Raw genomic sequence first — 19,331 nt, 5'->3', positions numbered from 1 at the left:
CATCCCCCTGTAGATGACCCACAGACCTCTGTGCTAGTCTCCTTGAGGCCTGATTGCCCACCTAGGGGCCCCCAGCCTGGCAACTGCACTTTCAGGGTTTGCCCCTTTAAACCTATTGACACATGAGGCTATGGTGCCCTCTTGGCAGGCAAAGGAGGGTGGTGGGGGGAGTGGTGTCTCAAAGATCACAGTCAAGTATTAATAGTGGGAAGGAGAGTGTACACTTCACTGGAGGGCTGTCAGGCACAGCAGCTCGCACCCCACATCAGGTAAGCACCAGCAATCGCGGGAGAGAGTCTTCTTCCGGTGAGGGGGAGAGCTGCAACTAGCCACAGGGCAGAGGGGCACCTCACCCAGCAGGAGAATTGCTCCAGCCATCTCAGCATAGCACCAGGAGCAGCTCATCCGGGTCTCAGCTTCACTGTATCCGAGCTGAGTGTGCACAGAGCAACTCCATTACCTGTCCCTGGGGCTGTGCCCCAAATCATGGGAGGTGGGACACCCCGTTAGCAGTCATGGGGGCTATGCTCCCGTCTCCATGGGGTACGAGATCCCTAGGTGCAGATGGTGGATTTGTGTGCGGAGGGGTTGTCAGGGGGTTGTCATGCAGCTGTTGTGATGTGTCCCACTTTGGCCCCTGGCCTCTGCCAGAGCAACCAGGCAGTAGTGACATTTGGCACACGACCCACTAGAGCAAGGCTCCTAGGCAGGAGACCCCAGCCTAAAGTAGCCGTGCTACCATTCCCCCTTGGGCTGGCGCCTGGGCTCTGAAATCCAGCCGGGAAGGGCTCTCCGAGCCCGAGTGGGGACAGCTACGCTGCTATTTTTAGCACCGTAGTGCGAGCCTAGGGTAACCACCCGTCCTTTATTTTAAGGGACCTCCTGCACCGTTTTAACATTAAATTGAAGCTTGTGAGACTTGTACGGTGTAGTGGAGGGCAGTAGGAATGTACACTTGAGGAAAAAATACACAATGTGCTGAGGAAAATGGGGTTTCCCTAAAACCGCCCATAAAATAAACCCTTGTCCCTCATGTGGTTTCCCTTTATTTCTATCCCCCCCACACACACACACAAAAGGGGCTCACCCTTCGCAAGCCCCAGGAGTCCCAGTCCATAGACCTGGCCTCTGCGTCTCGCCGCCAGGATGGGGGTGTGTGTGCAGTGTAGACGTGCCATCAGACCCTGAGCACGGAGAGCTGGCTCTGCCCAGCCCCACGGGACGGATGGGTTAGGCTCTCCCTGAGCTAGGCTGGCTGGGAAGGAAATAGCCCACTTCCTTGATCAGCCCTGTCACTGCGAGGAGCCGGGGCACCGCAGGGAAGTATCCCCACCGTGCCCTGCTGCAACTGCCTTCACTGGGATGCTGGTGTGAAAGCAAGGGGCCTGACTGCTGTACAAAGAGGGTCCCTGGGGAACGTCCCAGCTGGTGACACTGCCCTCCTCCAGGTCCCCAGCAGAGGGCACGCTGGGGGGCTGCCTGCGGGCAGACACAGTACATCATGCCCAGCTATTTGGGGCTGCGCTGTGCCCCACAGGCAGCTGTGGACCCTAACGCCAACCCCAGCCTGCGCTGTGCTTGCTGTGCAGGGATGCCCCTTACATAAAGGATGGGTGGTTACCCTGGGCTCGCACAATTGTGCTAAAAATAGCATAGCTGTTCCCACTCAGGCTCCGAGAACCCTTCTATCTCCCCTCCCCATGCTGGCTGGGTTTCAGAGCCCAGGCACCAGCCAGAGCAGGAATGGCCGCACTGCTATTGTAGCCCTGCGAGGCCCCTGGGGAGCTGCGCAGGCCAAGCTCTCCTTGGTGGCTGTAGCTCTAAACCTTGAGCAGGGATCACGCCTTGGGCGAAGGGCTGAGCTCATTTGCTGCTGTGTGTGTGGGCAGGGGGTCTCACGAGGGGCTCAGAGCAAGGAGAGGAGATTGGCCAGGCCTTGCCACTCCCACAGCCCAATGGGCTCTGCCTCATTCCTCTGGGGCCTGCCCTCTGACTGGGCGTCTCCCACCTACCCGAGGTCTGGCCTGTGTGAAATGGAGCAGCGGACTGAGCCCAGGGCCAAGAGACAAACAGTCGCTCTTGGGAGCAGGGCCTGCTGCACCTCCCACCACCCTGCAGCCAGGGCTTAACAATGGCAACGGATGCCAATGGCTGGCTGTGCCTATCCCTCCCATGACTCCTCCAGGGAAGCCAGGCTCTGCCTGCAGAAATGGAGACTCCAGGGTTGCCGCTCTGGCCCCTTTCACCAGCACTGAACTCACCTGGCAACTAAAATCCTTGCTAATTCTGACTGGAGAGGGGTGTGTGCAAGCATATGTGCATCCACTTGTCTATCTGAACATGCGGGGGGGAGGGTATAGGTACACAGCTGGACATGTGAGTGTCTGGGAGGTGTGGATTTAGGTACACAGCTGTATGTATGTGTTGAGGGTGGGTATAAGTATGCAGCTGTGCATGTGTGAGACTTAGGGCCAAGGGTGGAGGGTATGGGATCACAGCTGTATCTGTATGCATCTGAGGGAAGGGGCGCAGTGGGTATGGATACACAGCTGTACATGTATGTGTCTGAGGGGCAGGTGTGGAGGTATAACAGCTGTACATGTATGGCTGGCGGTGGCAGAGGGTGTAGGTACACAGCTGTACATGTGTGTATATGGGGGGGCAGATGAGGGAATAGGTACACAGCTATACATGTGTGTCTGGGGGATGGGGATGGAGGGTATGGGAACACAGCTGTACGTGTGTGTCTGAGGATAGGGGGTAGAGGCTATAGGTACACAGCTGTATGTGTCTGAGGGGAGGGGATGGAGGGTATAGGTACACAGCTGTACGTGTGTGTCTGAGGGGAGGGGATGGGTAACCCACCAATGGCTGCCTGTTTTGCCTAGAAAGTCAGTTACTTTTGCTGAGAACAAAAACCCGTCATGTGAAAAGTACAAAGTCTGAAGGTGCAGGCTCAGCACGGGACGGTCCTGTGGCGCTGGACTGGCTGCAGGGAGCCTGTTCCTGGCCTCTTAAGGACAAACAATGACTGCTGGCATACGCTAGACGGAGCAGCCACCCACTGGGGTGTTTGCACTTGCACTCGGGATGCAGTGATCCCCAACGGACCATCCCCTAGTCCAGAATAGCTGGAATACATAGCACACTGATCATGCACCCTCCAGCCCCTGGGCCTGCCCCTATGCCAGGGACTGCAAAGACGGCAGTGAGTGTAGGGCCCACACTGTAGCCAGGATGCAGCCCAGAATCACTCTGGATTTGCCCAAGGACCACCCCCTCGCACTCCTCTCAGCCCAGCTGCTGCTCCTCCTCAGCCACCAGGACCTGGGACAGCAGAATCATTTCCAAAGCAGCCAGCTGTGAGGTAATGAGCATCGGGCTGCAACTTCCTTGCAGAATCAGACTGAGGGAGCAGGCTGGGCTCGGCACCGACTCCAGCCTGGAGCCCTGCAGTGACGTGGCGCCTGGGCTGCAGTGTTCCAGGGGGTGAGATTTGGGCCCAGATTCTGGTGCAGGAACAGGAGTGGGAGAGAGGCAGGGAGCTCCCCCTGCCAAATCCTGGTGCCTTGTGCCCCCTAATCATAAGGTGCAGGGGAGTCACAGCACCAGCAGCCTGAAGAGGCAGGGCCTAGATCCATCTACACTGCTAGTCGCCTAGGGCTGCTCCAAGGGAGTAGTTCTGCTCCTGAATGCCCTGCCCCAGTGCCCCCAAAGTGAGTCTGCCTACCGGTGTCCTCCCCAGACAGCAGGTCCATGCTGCGCTGCCCCCAGCACTGCTGAGCTCCCTGCACCCCCACTGAACCCTGGCTCTCTCCTGGCCCCCCATGGCTTCTGGGAGCTCCCAAAGGCTGGGTCTCTCCTTGGCTCCTGGGGTCAGAGTCTAACTGTGGGTGTGTGCCAGGTCACACCAACCCACTGGATCCCTCAGCAGCTTTAGACTCTGGCTTTAGCTGGTGATGGGGCGGTGGAGACTGGCACAGTTCCTCAGCTTGAGGGGAAACAGCTCCCTGAGGGGCACCAGTGGCCTGGGTGCTGTGCCAGAGGGCCTCTCCCGCACACAGGGCCGACCTGGCCTCCAAGCAGTGGCAGCAGAGCATGGGCAGGGACAGGCGTCCCCCATGGGACAGTAGCACTGCCAGCACTCAGCCCATCTCCCCTTCTCGTCTCAGCCTGAAGGTCGCGCAGGAGCGCAGCTGGGGTTGGTGCTGTGGCGATGGAGCAGAGCGAGCTGCGGCACCGCCCCTGGGCGTCCCTGGCGGACCGCGAGGTTCTGAGCGAGGCTGAGCTCGAGGAGATGGCACCGAGAACCCAGGCTCCGCGGCCCTCTCTCTGCAGCAGGGTCTGGGACGTAAGGTAGGGGGCGCTTCACACCCCTTCCCAGTCACTGGACAGGGGGAAGTGGCACAAGGGGGACAGTGTTACCGCCCTGTGGGTTGCTGATAGGGGTTTTACGACCCTGGCAGGGTGCTTTGCCTTCGCCTAGCCAGTCTCCCACTGTCTCCTGCCCCATCCATATGCAGGGGCCCAGGGCCGAAATGGCTCTTGTCCCCAGGAGCGAGCACTGTGTTTGGGACTGCCCAGCACCAGGCCCCAAAGCTGGAGCCAGAGAAGGGAGAAGGGGTGTAAAGGCACCAGCCCCTGGGGCTGGGATGCACCCATGCCATGCTTGCCCTTTGGCCCATGCCCTCTGGGGCGCAGGAGCTGTTATTCCTTGACTCCACACACAGCCGAGTGCCAGCCAGGTGGAGAGTGCTGTGCGCCAGGCATCCCCCCAGCGCATGCTGGGCCCCTGGCCAGCCCCAGGGCCGAAGGGACAGGAAGGCCAGGGAGGCCCTGGGCCAGTAGTCTGCATGGGCCTTTGCCACCACTGCACGCGGACTTGGCAAGGTGTTTCTAAAGCTGCAGTTTGGTTCTCCAGTCCCTACTGAAGGGGCCCCTCAGAGGGAGGCATTGGGAGGGAGTCCAGGAGTCCCACAGGGGGTGTTTAGGATGGACTTTAGCTGATATCAGAGTGCTCTCAATGCATTTACTGCGGGGCTAGACCCCAGCTCAGGCAGGGGAGGACTCTGCCGGGGCACGGAGCCCCTTACTCCAGCCTGCCTGACTCTGTAGGGCCCTAGTGCAGCCTAGAGCGTTCTCCTCAGTCGTGGCTTTCCCACCCTCCCCCAGGTGCTCATGTGGCGCTGCCAAGTCCCTTCTCTTCCGGTTCCTGCCGGTCCTGAGCTGGCTGCCCCGGTACCCAGTCAGAGACTGGGTCCTCGGTGATATTGCCTCGGGGTTCAGTGTGGGAATCATGCACCTCCCCCAGGGTAAGTACCACAGCCCCCACCTCTGCCATGGGAGTGCCTGCAAACACATTCGTCTGGGGGTGATCGCTCTGGGGCGCAGCCAGGCGTCTCTCATCCCTTTCGCCTGTGGGCCAAAGGCTGTAGCCCTGCGGTACATGCTGTAGGCATGGGGGAGGAATATATCTTTAGGGGTTCATGTGTATGGGTGGGCGCAGGGGTGGGTGTAGAGTGCGGTGGGTCTGGTGTTAGTGTGTGTGGAAAGGGACAGGGAGCTGGGGTGGGGTGTGCATGGGACAGGGAGGGTGGGGAGCTGGGGGGAGCTGTGCATGGGATGTGGGAGGGTGAGGAGCTGGGGTGGGGGTGTAGGTGATGTGGGGGAGCCTCTAGTAACTCTCCTGCCTGCATTTCTGTGTCTAGGTTTGGCCTATGCACTCCTGGCAGGGGTGCCTCCCGTCACCGGCCTCTATACATCCTTATATCCTGTCGTCCTGTACTTCCTGTTTGGGACATCTAGGCACATCTCAGTGGGTGAGCAGGCAGTTGGGCGATTGGGGTGAGCCAGGGTCCCCAGGATGGGGGGCTGTGGGTGAGGGGGAACAGGGGGCTGTGGGTGAGCCGTGGGTGAACTAGAGGTGCCCAGGATGGGGGGCTTGTGGGTGAGCTGGGGGTGCCCAGGGCAGGGGCCTGTGGGAACCTTGCACTCCTGCATCGGCAAGGAAACAAAAGTGGCCAGAGCCAGGAGCGTAGAGCATGAAAAGCAGGAACCTCCCCCTGGCCTATGCTCACAGCTCAGACTCAGGCCCACACATTCACCACTGCCAGGGAACTGGCCAGGTTCGCGTCCTCCCCCCAGGACTGGAGGAGTTTGCGCACAGCCCTCTCTCTGCCCACACAAAAAGCGTTCAGCAGTCGCTGTGCCAGCAGCCACACGCCCCCTGTGGGCGATTCTTGCACATCCCTAGCTGAGCGCTCAGCGTGACGCCGTGAGCCAGATCCAGATGAGTGAGCAGCTGGGTAGCTGTGCTGGCTACACGAGGGAGCCCCTCCACTGGTGATAAGCAGAGACACCCTGGGTGTGACCCCGCTCTCAAGAGGATGCAGGGTGGGCAGGTCTCGGCTACGCATCATCTGCCAGGGCACAGGCCTGAGTTGACGACTTCCATGACCTCACCATGTGCCTCCACGCAGGTCCCTTCGCTGTCATCTCCATCATGATCGGCAGCGTGACAGGCTCGCTGATGCCCAACAGCAACTTCATGGATCCGGTCAATGGCACGAATGAGACAGTCCTCAACGAGGCAAGGAGAGACAGCGCCAGGGTGGAACTAGTGGCTACACTCACCGTGCTGGTGGGTGTCTTCCAGGTGAGCAGGGTGCTCTGGGGGAGGCAGGAGACTGGGCCAGGATCCCGGCTGGGTTGTTTCCAAAGGCTGGTGGATGGGCAGAGCCAGTGTTCAAGGGGTGGAGGTGGTCAGTACACCCTGGGACACTGACAGATCCAAGTCAGAGAGGGCCATGCCTATCTCTCATCTGTCCCTGACCAGGCCTGACCTCTCTGTGCTGCTGGGCTCATGCTCCCTGCTCTGTTTTCCTCCTTTGGGCCTCAGCTGCTCCCATTTCCCCCCCCAGGGCAGGTGAACAGCATGGGCAGGGGGCATTCCTCCTCCACCCCCCAGCACCAAGACCAGCCCTGCTGCTCACATCATGTCTCTCAGTGGCTGGGCACTACCTGAAGGGCAGAAGCTGTACTTACCCTTGGAGACCTCGAGCTGGTCCTCGGGGAGATGCCACGCAGCTGATTCCTGAAGGGTCCATCCTGGCACCAGTCCAGAGGCTGGGCTCACTGCAGCCCCCTGGTGATGTTTGTGAGCCCCTCCCAGAGCAGGATTGGGGACACTGTCCCTCCCTGAGGCTGATTCCTGCTTCGCTTGTGGCTAGGCCAATCAGCATGGTGTGTGAAGTGAGATCTCCACTCTCAGTCCCACCAGCCTGGGAACCAGGGGTCCCAGGTTCTGCCCAGCACACCAGACTTCTGTGTTGTCCCCCATCCTTTCCAAAGGTTGCTACCCCAAACAGCCACCTGGTCAAGTGCTAGAGATGTCATTCAGCCTCCCTGTGTACTCTGCTGCATGGACTGCCCTGAGCACAAACCACAGTTGTGCAGCTTGGGTGCCCCCTGGGCTGGCCCTCCCAGCACAGACCCTTGCAAGTTCTGTCCCACTGAATTTGCAGGGCAAGCAAGGCTGTTGGGGCAAAAATACAAGTGTTCTATTTGTTCCTCAGGAAAACTGAAAGAGGTGGCAGCCTTGAAGTTGTAGTTTGTCCCCCAAGCCTTGTAGTTCTGACCAAGGCGACCCTTATGTTTAGTTATGCCCCACCATTCCCAGACGAGGCTGACGTCGGGGTGAGAACCCTACGAGAGGAAGTTGGTTGCCGACAATTGCTGGGTCTCTTTCCAGATAGCCCTGGGGATGCTGCAGTTCGGATTTGTGGTCACCTACCTGTCCGAGCCCTTGGTGCGGGGCTACACCACAGCCGCTGCCGTCCACGTGCTGGTCTCCCAGCTGAAGTACGTCTTTGGGGTGGAGGTGGCTGAGCAGTCAGGGCCATTTTCCATGTTCGCTGTAAGTAGAGCCCAGCTAGGGCAGGTGGCAGGTGGGGATGGGGGGATTTAACTATTCCAGCGCTGATCCTACATCTCCTGTTACAGAACACTTTCAGACAAGAGGTGTGGGTGCACAAAAACATTCTCTGGGGCTGCACACAGTTTGGAGAACCCCTGGGGATCCCCAGTGACAAATTAGACTGATGAGTGCAGATATTCTTAAGGGCCAAACACTGGTCCCCTCCTCCCTCAGTTTTACTCTTGTTGACTTTCATGGGAATTTGCCTGAATCAGGAGGTCAGGATATGGTCCACTTGTTCCATCCATAAAATGAAGGAACATCTGATAGGGACAAAATTCTGTATTTACTGGAGAGATAGCTCAGTGGTTTGAGCATTTGCCTGCTAAACCCAGGGTTGTGAGTTCAATCCTTGAGGGGGCCATTTACGGATCTGGGGCAAAAATTGAGGATTGGTCCTGCTTTGAGCAGGGGGTTGGACAAAATGATCTCCTGAGGTCCCTTCCAACTCTATGATTCTATGAAAGCTGTGAACCAACCCAAACTGCTGGCAGCTGATTGGTAAATAGGTGTCATGTGCCAGATCTTAGTCACATGGAAAGGGACCAAGCTCCTCATATTTTATATAACCAGTTCCTCAGCTGATGTCAATGGTCATAGCTGCATGGACTTCAGTGGGATCCATTGGCTTCAGTGGAGCTATGACCACATACACCAGCAGGGGATCTGCCGCCCCCAGGATTTTGGATGCTGCCACTAACGTTTTCTGATAAATCTCTTAACCATGGAAGAATCCAGTCCTGCCACTTTCCCAGAGGAGCAACGTTTGCTAATGGGGTTTGCTGGGGTCAGACTGGGCTGGGATTTCCAAGGGGAGCAGTGTTTGCTAATAGGGACCTGTGCTGAGGCCAGACCAGGGTTGATGGGGTCTGCATTGGGGCTATATGGGATGGGGGGGCTCTTCAGCAGCTGGGATTCCCCTAGAACTCCCAGGCGAGTAGTGCTCTCTGGGTGTTCACTGGGATCAGGCAGTGACTGGGCTTTCTCGGGCTGGTTTTCCTTGGGATGTGGCCAGTGCAGCACCCTATGGGTATGCAGTCTGTATTACTTACTGTATCGCACTAGTGCTTGGCGACCCCAGCCACTACAGGCCCACTCTGTGCGAGCTGCCAAATGTACACAGGGGATGACAGGACCCCTGCCCGGGGGATAGCACAGCCAGTGCCGAGATGTGAACGTGGGCACGTACTGATGCTCTCTGATTCCACGGGACGTAGCCAGTGGGTGGCCCCTCTGCACCGGGGCTCTGTCTCCTGAACGGATTCGGTGTCATGGTTTCCCCTCCTCCTCTCCCTGTAGGCCTTCATTGAGATCTGCACCAAGCTGCCACAGACCAACGTGGGCGCCCTGGTCACTAACCTGATCGCCATGGTCACCATCCTCCCTGTCAAGATGCTCAGTGCCAAGTTCGCCTCCAAGCTCCCCATGCCCATCCCAATAGAATTCATCATGGTAAGGAGGGGCGTGTCACGAACTGCATGGCATTCAGAGACCCCAGCCCCATGGGACTCCGCACAGGGCAGGCTGTCACCCCACAGAACAGGGTCTCGGCTCTCTGCTGGGTGCCTGTACTGGTTGTTGTTTAGTGGCTGCCCCTTTCTCCCTCATGCTAGTGTTTCGTCTCCTCTGGTGAGGTCGGGAGGTTTTGGCACTTGGGTAGGTTAGGCAGCGTGGCCCAAAGATGGCCAGGTTTTGGCTTAGTTTCACTGCTGGTGTTCCAGATGCAAGCCCCGGTTTTCCTAGAATGCTTCCCCCAGCGGGTGTGTGCTGGGGCCGGCCAGGGAGTGGGCTGTCTCTGGCTGAGATTTCCCTGGGATTGTCCAAAGCATGGGTTCTCAAACTGGAGGTCATGACACCTTGAGGTTGCAAGGTGGTGACGTGGGGATTGCGAGCTGTCAGCTCTATGGGGCTGACAGCCCCGAGCCTCCATTAAATTAAATGAATCCCCCCCCCTCTGTTTTCAATGTATGGGGGGGATCACACTCAGAGGCTTGCTGTGTGAAAGGGGTCACAATACAAAAAGTCTGAAAACCAGTGGTCCAAGGAGAGCAGTTTTCGCTAGCAGGGGCTGTGCCAGGGTCAGGGCTGCTGATGGGCTCCTCTTACATCAGCTGCCAGGAGAGGTGCAGCTGGGAGCACCCAGAGCCAGGTCTCTCAGCCAGCAAATCCACTGGCCCCAGGGGTGACAATTGCATTCATAGCCCAGAAGGGCAGCCCTATCGCCTTCCATCTGCAGGTCCCCGAGTTAAATCTGGCCCAGGCTAGCAGTGCCTGTTGGCGGTGCATAATGAGTTCAGTTCCTATTGGACAGCCAGCCCCTCTTCAGCCCAAACTCACAACCAGACCTGAGTGGCCCCTGCTTGTCTCTGGGTGAAATGGGTCATGGAGACTCAGCTGCCCTTGCCTACTCCATGGGGCCGTGGGCTCTATCTGGGGTTCTCTGCTCACTGTCCCCATCCCATCCCCTCCTGAAACCCTTCACCTGGTCTGGTTCATTTCAAAGTGCTCCTGGTCTGGTTTATTTCTTTTTTGTCTGATTCTTGGACCTGGGGCTCTTCCCTTGGTTGGGGGGATGCACTTAGCTGCTTGTGGGCTCTACCCACCAGTCTGGGGTTTTCAGCTAGGCTGGCCCCTTTCATTGATCCCCTCCAAGGAGGGCCCTGCACAGACCCCTGCACGCATCTGCTGTTCTCTATCAGGCTCATGGGGGTTGCATGGCAGGGACACTCTGCCTCACACCGTGCCTTCTTTTCAGATCGTCGTCTCCACGGGGATCTCCTATGGAGCTGGCCTGAAGGCCAAGTTTGGGATTGCTGTTGTGGGCAACATCCCCAGTGGGTGAGTGAGGGTGCAGCCTGGGCTCTTTAGCAGGCACTTCATTATGGGCAGAGAATGTTACGTTTTTCTGCTACAGCCTCTGTGACATGGGGATGGCGCGGCAGGGCTGTGCTGGGGGAGCAGGCTGTCATCCCTTAGGGAATGCCGTTTTCCAGCCAGGTTTCCTTTTCTTGGCTGCAGGATGAAACCACCAGTGGCTCCCAATGTCAGCTACTTTGGGCAGGTGGTGGGCAATGCCTTTGCCATCGCCGTGGTGGGCTATGCCATCTCCATCTCCATGGGCAAGATCTTTGCCCTGAAGCATGGCTACAAGGTGAACAGTAACCAGGTGAGGACCCCACTACGCTCTGGGCTCTCCCCTCCAGCCTCTCTTCCCTTTTTTTTTTTTATTTTTTTATTCTTTGTTTTTGTCATCGACACCTGCACTCCCCAGGAATCTGAGTCTGAGCAGTGCCCATCCCTCTCTTCGGGGTCTCTCATGACACCAGGCGGGGGCCTGCTCTGCTTTGCCCAGCAAGGGCTGGAGCCTCCATGCAGTTCCTGACCCCTCACACTGCTTTGCCCCTTGCAGGAGCTGTTCGCCTTGGGGATTTGTAATTTCGTAGGCGGCTTTTTCCAGTGCTTCAGCATCAGCTGCTCCATGTCCCGGACCCTGGTGCAGGAGGCCACTGGAGGAAACAGTCAGGTGAGTCCCATAAGGCTGGTATTCCCGTTAATTTCAGCCCTGAGGAATCCTGGAGGATTCCATCATGAGGCAAGGAAGCTTCCCCTATCATCTCTGGCCTGACTGGGAAAACCCCAGGAAGGTGTTGTTGAAAACCAGGTAGGGTGTTAACCTATGGTGACAGTGGGCAGTGGATGGGCGGTAATTACCCACCATTCATGGGCTGGATCATCTGCCAGACCAAATGAGTAGTTAAAGGGTTAATTGTTTTTGATGCTCCTTTGGGAGCAGAGAGCTGGGGGCAGTGGGGCAATTCTCATAAATAACTCCCACCCGCAGGGCAAGGGCTGCCTGTCATTTGCTCTGGCACTTGCAGAGCTGATGGGAACATGAGAGAGGGCCTAAGGGGGACATGCTGGATCACCGGCCAGACACCTTCCTACATGAGCTTGCCCGCATCCCCTTTTCGCCCAGCATGCTCTCTCTGGGGCCAGCATGGTGCCCATTACCTCAGGCACAACATACAGGTGGTGTCTCTGCATGGGAGCTGGAAATGTCCATGCACACCCTTCTCTCACTGATCTCTCCTCTCTCGTCTCCAGGTGGCCGGGGTTATCGCCTCACTTCTCATCTTGGTGACCATTTTGAAGATTGGGCAGCTCTTCCAAGACCTACCCAAAGTACGTATTGTCCTAGCCCTGCCTGCCTCTGCCTGCCTTCCTGCCTCTTCGTCCGTCTGTACAGTTACCCTGAGTCTCCAGGCCCATTACAGCCACTGGCACCACTTATAGATCAGCCCATGAAGGACAAAAATGGGTCACAAGCCCAATAAAAATATAGGGACAAGTGAGTTCCCGTAGTTGGTCCATCCTCCCAAGTATCCTCCCCTGCCACACTGGATCAGATCATTGGTCCATGCATCCTGTCTAGTATCCTCCTCCGACGCACTGGATCAGATCATTGGTGCATCTATTACAGTGTCCCTCCTCTAGCACTATCCGGCATTCGAGGCACCACAGGATGACAGATAAACCATCCATAACCCTTCTATCCAGTTGTGTGATGCAGTGACACACAGAGAAATGCTCCCATCCTGACTCCTGCAGGAGTCCAGCTAGCACTGTCATAGTTCCCTCCCCACTCTGAACTCTAGGGTACAGATGTGGGGACCCACATGAAAGACCCCCTAAGCTTATTTCTACCAGGTTAGGTTAAAAACTTCCCCAAGGCACAAATCTCTATTTGTCCTTGGACTGAGGTATGCTGCCACCACCAAGTGATTTAACAAAGAACCAGGGAAAAGGACCACTTGGAGTTCCTCTTCCCCCAGCAATCCCCCCAAGCCTTTACACCCCCTATCCTAGGGAGGCTTGAGAATAATATCTTAACCAATTGGTTACACAATGATCAAAGACCCAAACCCCTGGGTCTTGGAACAATGGAAAAATCAGTCAGGTTTTTAAAAGAAAGATTTTATTAAAAAGAAAAAAAGAAAGGTAAAAATAATCTCTGTAAAATCAGGATGGAAAATACTTTACAGGGTATTCAGATTCAAAACACAGAGGATTCCCCTCTGGGCAAAACCTTAAAGTTACAGAAAACAGGAATAAACCTCCCTCTTAGCACAGGGAAAATTCAAGGTACAGAAAACAGGAATAAACCTCCCTCTTAGCACAGGGAAAATTCACAAGCAAAACAAAAGATAAACTAATCCGCCTTGCCTGGCTTACCTATACTGGTTGCAATATTGGAGACGTGGATTAGGATGGGTTGGAGAAGATGGATTTGTGTCTGGCCTCTCTCAGTCCCAAGAGAACAGCCACAGAAACAAAGAACCCAAAACAAACCCTCTCTCCCCAACCCAGATTTGAAAGTATCTTTTGTCCCCATTGGTTCCTTTGGTCAGGTGTCAACCAGGTTATTTGAGCTTCTTAACCCCTTACAGGTAAGGAGGAATTTTAGGCTACCCTTATGGTTTTGACAAGTATTCTGCTGCATGAGGCTAGAGTCCCCTTTGCATTACCACAGCTCCCTTAATTACAGGGGGGGTTGTTAATTACCATCGCTTCATTTCTGCCTTTAAAAATCCAGCTGTGTTGTTTGACTCAATGGTCTCTGCAAAAGGGAATGCCCTAGGTCTCACCTTCCACTGGCAGGTCATTGTTTCCTTGGCAGCATTTCCTTTCTATCCCTCCCTCACTTTAGCTGAATCACTGAACTGGGGGTCAAAGCCTGAGCTTCCTCACTCAGTGTTTGCTCTGCCGTCAGGTCAGGTCCCATGTGGAGGGACAGAGTAATAGTGGGGAAGGGCTACCCTTTTCTGTTCAGGCAGGTGCTTGTGGGAAACGCAGGCCCCTGGAGCCATCAGTGCCCGCTGATGCTTACAGCTTTGGGGATTTCTCTTCCAGGCCATCTTAGCTGCCATCGTCATTGTGAACCTGAAGGGCATGTTCAAGCAGTTCACAGACCTCTGCATGCTATGGAGGTCCAATCGCATAGATCTGGTAAGGAACACAACTGGCCTTCATGGGCCTTGGACCATGGGGCCTGATTCCCCTAACACAAGCCCCATAGGGCTCTGCCTTTGGAGGGCACAAAAAGGGCAAGTCCTCAGTGCTGCCCTGATCTGGCTCCTGGCAGCCCCTTAGTAAGGGAGGTGGCAGTTCCCCCAGGAAACTTGCCAGGCTTGAACCAACTGAGTATAGAATTTGGGCCATAGAAATTTGTCAGAACCAGGACTCTGACTCTGAACCCCAAACCACAGGGACCAGATTCTGGACCTCACAGTGCAGGCCTCTTTCTGCAATGGGCCTGAACTAGAACTCAAGCTATCTGGATCCAAATCTAACCTCCATGGCTCAAGCCCATCTCTGCTTTCACCTTGCTGCAGCCCTGGGGGCTTCGGAGCAGGGAACCAGATCCCCACAGGATTCAGAGCAGGGAACTGGATCCCAGCAGCACAGAGACTCTGCAGGCAAATGCAATAGCCAATCTGCACTCAGCATGAGCTTATCCCTCTTGGTACATCAGAGAGGGCGCTTTTAACAAAGCGGGGATGCCAGCCAGGACACTGGCGTCCCCTTTTCATAGGGCATCCTGGGATCTCTAACTTCCACCCTGGATTCCCACTAGAGACAAGCAGGCAGGGCCTTGTTTTAACATCTCCTCTGAAGGAAGGTCCCTCCCACAGTACAGCTCTCCCTGGGACTGCATGGCAGCATCAGCATTGGCAGTGATGGCCAGTGCATTAGTGAACGTCACACCAAAATAGCCAGTGTCTACCACAAACCTGTTCCTCTTCCCCAGCACTTATCCTGCCTTTGTCTGCTACAGCTCATCTGGCTCGTGACCTTCGTGGCCACCCTCCTTCTGAACCTAGACATGGGGCTGGGGGTCTCTGTGGCGTTTGCCCTGCTCACAGTCATCTTTCGGACCCAGCTGTGAGTAGCACTGTCCCCATATACCATGCACCTCCCTCTGTGCTCCAGTAAGTGCTACTGAGCGACTAGTAGTACCCAGCCCTGTCTGTATACTCGTGTGTACACCACAGGAGGCTGCTAATAGGCACATATGAACCGCTGATGACATCAGCACAGTCCGAGAAGCCCATTTGCTGAAAAGTTGCTATTAATTCTGTACCCCTGCCCACCTTCACCACCCAGGGATGAATCAAATAACTAATTGCAGCTCATGGGCGCACACAAGGCTTTAGCCTGGTTTAGCACTACTTTGCCCTCTCACAGCATGGCTCTGTCAGTCTTATATCACCACCAGGTCACTGGGGCAATACTTTGCGTGTAAGGCACAGCATCACTCCCCGAGGGATAGACAGTACCTTTGCTAACCCTGCTCTCTTTCTCTGTCTCCCCTCAGGCCCCGCTACTCCATCCTGGGGCAGGTTTCCAACACAGACATCTACAGAGACATGGTGGAATATAACAAGGTACAAGCAGGTGGTGAGATAGTTGAGGGAGTGGCCAGAGGGGACCCATGAAGGAAGACAGACCAGCTCCTTTGCTGCTGCTGAATGTATTAGGCAAATCAGGATACTGGGGCCAAATCTGCCATGAGCAGCCAGGGGAGCCGAGATGGGGCACATCCAGGAGTAAAAGGGTTAAAGTCCTTCCCAGGCATTGTCCTTCCCAGAAGGAGCTGGGGATTCCCTGTCTATCTGTGCCTGTGAGTACTGGCCTTCAGGGACTGGATGCCACTTTCCCTTCCCGCTGGGGAGGGGGAGCTCCTCCTGTCCAGAGCACTGGGAGTGTGCCTGGCACTTTACAAACCCCTAGAAAGCCAGGTCCCCTTCCAGTTCAGCTGTGTAAGCTGCAGGCATTGCTAATGGTGGGACCCTGTAGGGACTTTGGGGGCTCTAAAGCAGGGGTTCTCAACCTTTCCAGACTACTGTACCCCTTTCAGGGATCTGATTCGTCTTGCCTGCCCCAAGTTTTACCTCCCTTAAAAACTACTTACAAAATCGAACATAAATATACAAAAGTGTCACAGCACACTATCACTGAAAAATGGCTGACTTTCTCATTTTTATCATATAATTATAAAATAAAGTGATTGGAATATAAATATCGTACTTACATTTTCAGTGTATAATATATAGAGCACTATAAACAAGTCATTGTATGAAATTTTAGTTAGTACTGACTTCACTAGTGCTTTTTATGTAGCCTGTTGTAAAACGAGGCAAATATCTAGATGAGTTGATATACTCCTTGGAAGACCTCTGTATACCCCCAGTGCTATACGTATCCCTGGTTGAGAATCACTGCTCTAAGGGTTGCTGTGAGGGAAGCAGTTCCAAGTACCTGAGGTGGAGCGGCAGGAGAATGGGGAGCCCTCAGGAGGGAGCTGAGGAGGAGGGGAGCCCAGAGATACTGTGGGGCGTGGCTTTGCTTTTCTGTGATGTCTCAAGCTCTCCCTATTACTGATCCCCCTCCAGCCCCCACGACCCAGAATAGCCCCCACCTCTTTGAGGCAGTGTCCCTCCCACAACTTCCTCCATGCCTTTGTTTCCAGACTGAGGAAATTCCAGGTGTAAAGATTTTCCGCTCTTCTGCCACAGTGTATTTTGCCAACGCTGAGCTGTATGCAGAGGCCCTGAAGGAGAAGGTGAGGCAGGGGCAGAGATGGGTTCACGTAGCACACTCTGGGGCAAGGCCTGACCTCTCTACAGCCTGGTCTCCAGTACCTTGGCCAGGAGGTCATCTCAGGCCTGGGGTGCTATTCTCCAGTCTAGCTGGGAGAGCAGCACAGCTGCACAGTCCTGATTCTCTCTGCTCTCATGCTACAGTGCAGGGGTTCTCCCTTCCCCAGTATGTAGTGGATCTAGCGAGGGGCTAATATGGCCTCTATCCTCATAGTGTTGGAACATCTCACACACCAGCAATGTTCTCCTCACAGCACCCTTCTGAGGTAGGCGGGGAACTGAGACACAGGCCCAAGGGAGGAATTGAACCCCGCTCTCCTGAGGCCCAGTCCATTGCATAAACTGCAAGCCAACCCTTCCTCTCCTGCTCCTGGGCTCTGTTCCCACAGTTAATCAGTGCTCCAAGCTCTCCTGTTCCCAGAAGCCAAGAAAAGACTGTGGAGGGAGAGAGCTCCATTCTGTGCAGGAACAGCTGCAGGGACTCCCTGCACTGGGAAGTGGGTTGGGAGACAGCAGGTCAGTGGCTTCCGTATCCCAGGGAGCTGTATCTTTTGCAGAGTGGCATTAATGTCGATTACCTCATTGGGAAGAAGAAGAAAGCCCTCAAGAAACAGAAGAAGCAGCAGGAGAAGGACAAGAAGGAAGAGACAAAGAAGAAAAAGGTTCTCTGCCAAATGCTTAGAATCATAGAATATCAGGGTTGGAAGGGACCCCAGAAGGTCATCTAGTCCAACCCCCTGCTCAAAGCAGGACCAATTCCCAGTTAAATCATCCCAGCCAGGGCTTTGTCAAGCCTGACCTTAAAAACCTCTAAGGAAGGAGATTCTACCACCTCCCTAGGTAATGCATTCCAGTGTTTCACCACCCTCTCAGTGAAAAAGTTTTTCCTAATATCCAATCTAAACCTCCCCCACTGCAACTTGAGACCATTACTCCTCGTTCTGTCATCTGCTACCATTGAGAACAGTCTAGAGCCATCCTCTTTGGAACCCCCTTTCAGGTAGTTGAAAGCAGCTATCAAATCCCCCCTCATTCTTCTCTTCTGCAGGCTAAACAATCCCAGCTCCCTCAGCCTCTCCTCATAACTCATGTGTTCCAGTCCCCTAATCATTTTTGTTGCCCTTCGCTGGACTCTCTCCAATTTACCCACATCCTTCTTGAAGTGTGGGGCCCAAAACTGGACACAGTACTCCAGATGAGGCCTCACCAATGTCGAATAGAGGGGAACGATCACGTCCCTCGATCTGCTCGCTATGCCCCTACTTATGCATCCCAAAATGCCATTGGCCTTCTTGGCAACAAGGGCACACTGCTGACTCATATCCAGCTTCTCGTCCACAGTCACCCCTAGGTCCTTTTCCGCAGAACTGCTGCCTAGCCATTCGGTCCCTAGTCTGTAGCTGTGCATTGGGTTCTTCCGTCCTAAGTGCAGGACCCTGCACTTATCCTTATTGAACCTCATCAGATTTCTTTTGGCCCAATCCTCCAATTTGTCTAGGTCCTTCTGTATCCTATCCCTCCCAGAACCTTCCTTCTGGGGTTCCCTCCAGTCTGTCTCTTTCTCCTTCCCTTCAACCATATCCTCATCCTCCTCTCTCCGTACACATCTCTCTTGGTCTCCTCCTTCCTCTTTCTCTCGTCTCACTCCCTCTTCCGAGGTCTCCATTCCTCCCTGCCCCCACTTCTCCCTCTCTTTCCCTAATCCCTCTCTTGAGACATAACTGGCTGTCCCTACTCTTCAGAATCAAAGATGGACCCACACTGGAAATGGCTCATCTTTCCCTACTGGGGAACCCAAGGGTAGGCCTTGGCCCCTGGGGAATGTTCCTGAGCCTGACAGGCATCTGTACTCTGATTGGAGCCATCAGGCATGGAAGAGAAATCCTAGGGAACCACCTGACACTGGAGTTGTGTCCAAGGTTGGGGAGGAGGCTACTAGTGTTAATAATTAAGGAGCCAGTGATTCACTGATTCACTCACATTTGGTGAGTGGTCAGCTATTAGAAACAAGTGCAAGGTGTGATCTTGAGAATTCCAAACTAATGAACCTAACTCAGTGCCAGGACAAATAATTAAAGAGTGACTTATACACCCCCTACATGGACATGATATGATGGGAACAGACCAGCACAGCATCTGTAGAGAAAACCATGCCTCTCTAATTTATTAGAATCCTTTGAGTGTGTCAAGTAAAGAGCAAATAAAGGAGACTCAGTTGGCAAAAGTTATTTGGACTTTCAAAAGGCAAATTCTCTCAGAAGAGGCCATTAGGGACCCTAAGTTGTCATAGGGTGAGCTAAAGTTCTGTCATTGATCAAAACTGGCTGAAGATCTCAAAGCACTTCACAGAGGAGGTCAGATCTTTACTCCCATTTTATACGTGGGGAACCTGAGGCACATAGCTGTGACTTGCCTCAGGTCACACAGCAGGCAAGTGGCAGAACCAGGAATAGAACCCAGGTCCAGTCCTCTCTCCACCACTTCTCCTGAAAAAATGATCAATTTTCCATATTGCAAATGTTAGCAGTGGGGTGCCCCAGAAGCTTCCACTCTAGGCCTGGTGTAGAATATATTTACTAATGGTAATATTCGTAGGGGAGAGAATGGGGGGTGGGTGTAGGCAGCTAGCTGCCATTGCAGACAGCTCAGCGAAAACCTCCTCTCATTGCACAAGGGCAGTCCTAACAGCAAACGAA

The 19,331-nt window shown here is 54.8% G+C and overlaps 1 protein-coding gene across 7 annotated transcripts in view; it reads left to right on the top strand.

The window, feature by feature from the left end:
* The first annotated feature begins 202 nt into the window (after nucleotides 1–202).
* The window catches only part of SLC26A6 (solute carrier family 26 member 6), a 29,413-nt gene continuing 10,284 nt past the window's right edge, over nucleotides 203–19,331 (top strand). For 4 of the 7 annotated variants that reach the window (XM_073351425.2, XM_073351423.2, XM_073351424.2 and 1 more), the window contains exons 1-16: nucleotides 203–269; nucleotides 4,173–4,356; nucleotides 5,173–5,312; nucleotides 5,709–5,819; nucleotides 6,480–6,655; nucleotides 7,751–7,915; nucleotides 9,275–9,427; nucleotides 10,731–10,813; nucleotides 10,994–11,141; nucleotides 11,385–11,498; nucleotides 12,080–12,157; nucleotides 13,886–13,981; nucleotides 14,784–14,917; nucleotides 15,351–15,420; nucleotides 16,506–16,598; nucleotides 17,193–17,297. In XM_073351425.2, the coding sequence (XP_073207526.1) occupies nucleotides 4,217–4,356; nucleotides 5,173–5,312; nucleotides 5,709–5,819; nucleotides 6,480–6,655; nucleotides 7,751–7,915; nucleotides 9,275–9,427; nucleotides 10,731–10,813; nucleotides 10,994–11,141; nucleotides 11,385–11,498; nucleotides 12,080–12,157; nucleotides 13,886–13,981; nucleotides 14,784–14,917; nucleotides 15,351–15,420; nucleotides 16,506–16,598; nucleotides 17,193–17,297 (1,806 nt within the window). In that variant the 5' untranslated portion in view covers nucleotides 203–269; nucleotides 4,173–4,216. Of the gene's footprint in view, nucleotides 270–3,066; nucleotides 3,368–4,172; nucleotides 4,357–5,172; nucleotides 5,313–5,708; nucleotides 5,820–6,479; nucleotides 6,656–7,750; nucleotides 7,916–9,274; nucleotides 9,428–10,730; nucleotides 10,814–10,993; nucleotides 11,142–11,384; nucleotides 11,499–12,079; nucleotides 12,158–13,885; nucleotides 13,982–14,783; nucleotides 14,918–15,350; nucleotides 15,421–16,505; nucleotides 16,599–17,192; nucleotides 17,298–19,331 lie in introns of those variants that run through there. The other 3 variants (XM_073351427.2, XM_073351422.2, XM_073351421.2) reach the window with 2 other exon arrangements.

This window comes from Lepidochelys kempii, chromosome 7 (genome assembly GCF_965140285.1).
Source record: "Lepidochelys kempii isolate rLepKem1 chromosome 7, rLepKem1.hap1, whole genome shotgun sequence".
Classification (NCBI taxonomy): Eukaryota; Metazoa; Chordata; order Testudines; family Cheloniidae; genus Lepidochelys; species Lepidochelys kempii.
This window is presented reverse-complemented; position numbering and strand designations above follow the sequence as displayed.